Raw genomic sequence first — 7,379 nt, 5'->3', positions numbered from 1 at the left:
AATATATAATTAAAACCCTATGTTGTCATTCAAAAAAGTAAAAACTTAAAAAATTATAAGAATAAAAAATATTTAAAAATATAATTTTTTAAGGAAAACGTTGTTTTATAAACGGCTTGAAACTATGTAAAAAAATATTTTCAAAAAAATGTACACTTTTTGAAATAATGAGTGTTCAATGATAAAAGAATCACCCCGGTATAAGAGTCAAAATATTTTGAAAATGTTATCAAGATAATTATGAAATAAAAATTTGGTAAAATTTATCAATTACGGTTATTCGTATTTAAAAAACAATCAAATATCATACATCTTTTGAGTATATATAGTTATTTTACGGGTTTTAAACTTTAAATGCTCATAAAAAAATTTGACTTTGTGAGTTTGAAAAATGTTGTCAAAATTCTAACTTCCGACTATTCTTATAAAAAATATTATGGATATACGCTCACCTTTATTTTTAATTTCATGAATATAAGTTTATGAGGATCCTTCTATTACATTTTCAAGTTTTTTGACAACTTTTTAAAAATTATTTAATTTTAAGTAATTGAAGAAAAACTAAAAAGAAAATTGATAACTTATCATGCCTTTAAATAACTCAAAAAGAGTCAACATATTTTAAAAATATTATCTTACACCTTTTAAAAATGTTCATAATTTAATAATAACTTATAATTTTTGAGCTTTTATATAAAAAAAAAATTGATTTTGTCAAAAACCAATTCTGCATTAAAATTCCCATTTTTCTAAATCTTTTTTTTTCCTGCATTAGAAAACTACTGAGAATTTTTCTTTTAACTCCCCAGAATACCAACTATATTTTATCTTCCTACCAAATAAAATTCTGAAGTGGAAAATAGAAGTATTTTTACTGCCCAAAACAGACGAAAATTTTTTTTTTTTTAAACACATATCATTGTAATATCAATACATTTATTAATACACTGAGCCACGCTCAGAATCTAAAATTTGTAAACTATTGACTTTAAGCTCTTTTAAATGTTTTCTTTCAACATAACTTAAATCAGTTGAAAAATATTATTAACTTGTCAAGTATTTGTGTTTGTATTAGGACAGATATTTTTATAGCATACAATAATGGAAAATAGCGTTTTTTTGACAGTTCTAGAGATGATTAAATTGTGTTTTCGTCTTTAGAATAATGCGTAATGTGACAAACAGCGCGTTGAGTACCTACAAAACATATTATGAAGTATTAATAAAAAAATATTTTTATTTGAGTGACTCGTGACGTAATTGCAATCTTTTGAATTGATCAGTGCACAATTATAGCAACGAAAATTAATATAATAATATTATCTTCCTTGAATATGAAAACCAAATAAAATCAAGAGTGTATAATTTATCATTTTTTATATTATTACTCAGGATCTACTGAAAAATTAAGATGTCCATCAATATTCTTAGAATTGGACTCACGCAATCCTATTGGTATAGAAAGCCCAAATTGTTTGTGGGACGGAAGTCCCCCCCACCTTAATATTTTCTAAAAAAGACTTAATCTAAAGTACTATATACTAAATTTTGAGTTAGGGGAGACTAAGATCCACATGTCCCTCCCTATTTTATCCAAGGAATAACAAACTACGAAAAGTATTGCGGTGCCAACTTTGTTAAGTTTTTATGGTATTTTAAAGTTCAAAAGTGTTTCTATTCACCCCGTATTACGGTAGTTAAATAAACAGTATGCCAAATCTATATGCGATAAGGATAAGTTCAGATTAACAACACGCTGTTTTACCCAGACAGCATTTTGTAATGATAATATTATAATAGTATTATAATAACGTTATACTAATATTATTCGTTAATATAATGTTATAATAATATTATTAAACAAAAAATTGCTGTCTGGGTAATCATTAGTACTAGGCACTCATACATAATATATTCATTGTATTCGGTATAATATTATAAGGCTTAACTATACATATTATATTGTAACCTTACAGTAATTTTAATTATATTATTATAATAATTGTAATTTAAAATCCAATGGCCACAGTTTCTGAAGATAATTACAATTTAAAAAATAAAAATAATAATAACAATAATAACTACTTGTATTGTTTATAAACATCGTTGTAATAAGAACAACAATAATAATTATTACTTTCGAATTAGTTGTAGCATTAAACCATATTCTTTTTTCAAAACGATCGTTCAAATTAAATCTTATGATCGTTTGATCATTCGCGGTTATTGATAATTTGTTTTATTTCAGAAATTGAACTAGAAAACAAACTAAACGAAGAAAGAAGATGTCATTATTATAAATATCAAAAGCTCACATAAATATAAGTAGTATACGACAGTATGACACTAAATGCAAAGCTAGACAGTAACTAGTTACTAGTAGCTTGACAATTTAAAACAAGTATTTTCATAAATAGTTTATATTGTAACCAAAAAATCTAAAAACAAATATATAAACACAGTTTTTTTTTTTAGATATTTTTAGTTTAAATGTTGACGAAATTATATATTTAAACGAAGAATAACTATTTTAGTCATTTTGTAGGTAGTAATTTAAAAATATTATTAGTGGGTACTTGAGTCATATAAAGTATATTATGATTATATTTTATACACTCATATTTCACTCATGACATTTTTAAAATGCTAATTTTTTGGAAAATATGAATTTAACCTTCTAATGTACTAACACCTAATAATAAAATGATTTATTTTAATCACAATAATATCATAAAATACATTCAGTTATATAAGCAGATCATCTTTACTCAGAATCGTTTGTCGTGTACACAGATTGTGCATCATTGGTTTATTATTTTATATTTAACACATCTATTAGGTACAGTTACTGCAGTGACTTGTCTAAAATCTTACTGAACAGCCCAGAGCGTCACCCACTTGTTTCATATTATTATTGTACTTTGAGTACTTATAATTATACAATAATAATTATCAATTTTATTAACTATAATATATACGGTATTATACATTTATCTCAAACTTTTTGTTAAGTCTATAAAAGCATTAATATTAAAAACAAAATTTTCAAAAATTATATTAATGTTTTTATTCACATACATCAAAAAAACCATTGATTGTTTCATGATGATAATAAAATCGCCAGAATCTAAGACCTAAATCCTGATGTACCTATACACTGTATTTCCTACAAACTAAACTCTATAGCAGTGATCAGCAATAGGTGGCCCGAGGTCAACATCCAGACCGCCGAAAACGTTTTACTTCAATGTTGATTTTTCACTATTTGTTTTTGCGTTGACACAAACGAACATTCGAAGCGAAAAAAATTTCTGGATCCCAATAATATCTTATGTTTTATTTAATTTTTAGTTGGCATGTCATAGAATATAATATTTATTTCATATTATATTTAAAATTATAATATAAATATATACGATCGTTTATAATCATATTATTCTTATAATAATATAGAAGTTGGCCACGTATATATTAAAAATTAAAATTAAATACATAATTGCCAAAAGATTCGTTCAATATTACCTATCAGTTTATTACAATCTTAGGACAATTTATATTGATGAAGATTTTTTAAAATTTCATACGCTGATGTCATATTTAATTTAGTTACTTTAATATGTTATCTTTATTTTTTAGTATCATAGTATTAAAATAGTATGTTTTATTATCCTATTATAATTGCTGTGGTTGTTAAAATATTATCTCGAATAAATATCGAATATTCATTGATACGTGAAACACAATGTTTTTAATTTTATAAATGTTAAGATTTGTGTAGAGGCTATGGTATTTTGAATACATAATTGTGTGTATTTTATTAGAACTAGATGAGATGATAAATATTATATATATATATATATATATATATATATTGTCAAATAGTCCCAATAAGTATTGGGAGTAAAAATTATATTTTGAAAATCAAACAAGTATATAATATAATAAAAACATTTATTATTTAATTTCAGTCAATAACTATCGGTTATTAACAAATTTGAAAATACATATAAACAAAATTGTAATAATTGTCTAAGAACATAATATGTGTATACACAATATACACGGTACAATATAAATCCTAAGTATACTCTTCGTCAATGCAGTGTAGTGCTGCAAAATAGGCTAGATCGATCATTCGAGTGTTTTATTTCTTGTAATCGAAACTGTGGGCGCCGTGTCCATATGAAGACAGACCACTGCTGTATCCCAAAGATCCGCTGTACAGGCTACCGGAACCGTACGAAGATGCACCGTAACCGATGGCAGAAGATCCGAGTCCGTAACCGGAACCGTAGCTGGAAGCGTATCCGGAACCGTAGCTGGAACCGTAACCAGAACCGTATCCAATTGCAGATGATTCAAGTCCGGCGCTGTAGCTGGAAGAGATCAATGGTGCAGAGTGGTGGACGGCAGGCACGACAACTGGAGTGGCCACTGGTACGGGAACTTGTTTGACTACTGGTACTGCGTACGGCTTGGACACTGGAACTGGTACGTCACGGACAACTGGGACTGGGTAAGGTGATGGCACTGGATGGGGAACAGGTCTGTCGACTGCGTACGGGACAGGCCTTTCGACTGGAACTGGATACGGGGCTGGCACATGGACTGGGTATGGTTTGTCGACCGGGTAGGGCACTGCGTGTGGCACGGGTACTGGTACGTCATGGGTTACTGGCACTGGGTATGGGGCGGACACTGGTTGGGCATGTCGGTTGATGATGTGCACTTCCTTGGAGATTGGAACAATGGGGCCGGTTGTTGGTGCGGGAGCGGCGGCAGCGGAGTATCCTAGACCAGAACCGTAGCCAAGACCGGAACCGTATCCCAGACCGTAGCCGGAGCTCAGACCGGAACCGTATCCAAGACCTGAGCTATAGCCCAACCCGGAGCCGTATTTCAAACCGGAGCTGTAGCCCAGACCGGATCCATAGCCAAGACCGGAGCTGTAGCCAAGACCGGAGCTGTAGCCAAGACCGGAGCTGTAGCCGAGACCGGAGCCATAGCTGAGTCCAGAGCTGTAGCCGAGACCGGAAAGTCCTAATCCAGACCCGTAACCGCCCAAACTTCTCTTTTCGTGTTTCGTTGTCTTCTTGTCGGCGCTGGACGCATCGGCCCGGACGAGGGCTACGACCGCCAAAGTGACTAGAGCTGTTGCCTGTAAACACAGAGAGTCGCAAACGTTTAAAATTATACTTCAAATTATTTTAGAATATTATAAGTTAACTGGTGGACTAGCCATTGCAAATTTTTATCGTTGTACTTACGAATTTCATGTTGAGTGTTGATTGTTGGAATCGATCTCGAAGAATGATGATTGTTGGACACGATCGGTGGACTATATATACAAGTCTCCAGATAAGCGTACCACCCTCCCAATCGCGTTGTTTGAAGTGATGTATCGAGTCAGGTGAACCCGTACTGGTTTATTGTGTCATTTTATGTATATAATAATATTACCTATATATTATATAGCTGCGAGCAACTATATAGTTATATTATGAGTGTGGCGGTATAAATATATAGACGAGTTGCTCGTCGCGAATGACAAAATCTGTAATATTATTATTATTATTATCGCATCCCATGGTTGTCGTCGTCCTCGGATCACGTAATTCAACTATATAGGTAAACCATTGAATAGTTTTATAATAACTCGCACGTCATATACGTATATACAGACTAGTTATAATTTGGACTTTGACACAGTGCGGCGTGGATTATTCGAAAGTCTAAATACATAGAACATATTATTTGCTATCTCAATATAGACACCAACGATTGCTTTTTTTTTTTTTACACAATAATATTATTATTATACCGGTGACCGAATTCTTTTTTGTTCATATATTTATTTTACTGTAAATTAATGTAAAACTATTGGCAACACAAAATATTATGTAAATTCACATTTGAATAATTACGTTTCCATTCCGACGTACAATATATGACGCTGCGATCGTTAGTCGGTCACACGTGTGTAAGTTGTATACATGTGACATTTAAATGTCGTGTACGGTAAATGGTAGGTATATTGTAAATAAGGTTGGATAAATAATTTAAAAAGTTACTTTTGCGAAATCGTACACCGTGTAAAACATTCGGTGATTTTTCAAGTTTTCGACATCATTAGCGTTTTCGAGTAAAGTACTTCACCGCACCGAGACGATGCCATAAAATAAATAAAAGAAACATAAAGTTTCCGTTTAAAGGACTGTTTGCCGCAGGAAATTAATAATTAATAAAAACCGTATGTGGCTTAAGAAAAAAAAAAACTATCATTAACCTACGTAATATTACATATCACCTCGAGGTCACAGATCTGTGGTCAAAAACGATGATTGTCTTGGTAAATAAGAAAATAATCTTGTATAGTCTTCTCATCCCGAAAATAATCAAACGCTCCTACTTATAAAAAACCATGTGAACTTTTGTTAGGTTGACCTGAAGGGGAGCAATCACTAGGAGCTATAAAAAAATTCGAGATACCGAGTTTCATTGTATTGGTATTTTAGCGCAATAGTATAGTTTCAAGGGATTTCAGTTTATTTCAAGATAACGAAAAATTCCAAATTTTGACGTTCGACAATATTCGATAATATTCGACATGATGAGAATCTACTGTATTGATCTACTTTAATATTGATATTATGTACGCATGTCTGACAATTTTTATTTAGGTATAGTAGTGACTGGTCGGACACTTTATTATATTATGAAATATTTTATATTTTTTTTTTAATTTAAAATATTTGAATAATGAATGCCGTTGATAAAAGAAGTCGACAAATAGATGTAAAAGTGAATGAAGAATTTAATTAAATTATATTTGGTGTTGGTATTTTAGTTTCTACATTTAGATAAAAAGTGAGGTTTTTGTCTTAATTACTAGTTTCTTTCTCGATCGTTATCGATCGGCGTGCGTCTGACATACTTAGTTCGATTTTTATTTTTCAAACAATAACTACTGTGGTTATAGAACTTGATAAAAAAAAGTGAACGTAATATTTTTTGCGGGCATGCGTGAAATGTACCACCGGAAACTGGATAGGTATAATATTAGATTCAGTGGTCTGATAAATTATTTTACTCTTATTGCATCTATGTGACCAAAAGTTACGTGTCTACATCAGTTAAAATATTAAAATAGTTAGATTGCTAAATTGATTAATAGCTGTCTATAATGATCACGGCGTTGCCGTAAATAATGTACGAGGAACTCTATTTGATTGAAATTTAAATAATTTTTTTCAATATCATCCATTGCGGTATTTTCAACAGCGCATAACTCAGTACTGAACGATTGTCTGTCGGTGATATATCCTGCAGTCGTAGCTTACAATCGATTATACCTACCTATACGTAAAATATTACGACTT

At 30.9% G+C, this 7,379-nt stretch overlaps 1 protein-coding gene across 1 annotated transcript; it reads right to left on the bottom strand.

Annotated features, from left to right (window-relative positions):
* Positions 1–3,934: 3,934 nt before the first annotated feature.
* Positions 3,935–5,315, bottom strand: LOC100160947 (zinc finger protein 512B-like). The gene is given in 2 exon segments (NM_001326631.1): positions 3,935–5,158; positions 5,268–5,315. Coding segments are annotated over 2 exon segments (1,023 nt in total). The 5' UTR covers positions 5,277–5,315; the 3' UTR covers positions 3,935–4,144.
* Between the last annotated feature and the right edge of the window lie 2,064 nt (positions 5,316–7,379).

This window comes from Acyrthosiphon pisum, chromosome A1 (assembly GCF_005508785.2).
Source record: "Acyrthosiphon pisum isolate AL4f chromosome A1, pea_aphid_22Mar2018_4r6ur, whole genome shotgun sequence".
Classification (NCBI taxonomy): Eukaryota; Metazoa; Arthropoda; class Insecta; order Hemiptera; family Aphididae; genus Acyrthosiphon; species Acyrthosiphon pisum.
Note: the sequence above shows the minus strand (reverse complement) of the source record. Positions and strands in the feature narration are given on the sequence as shown.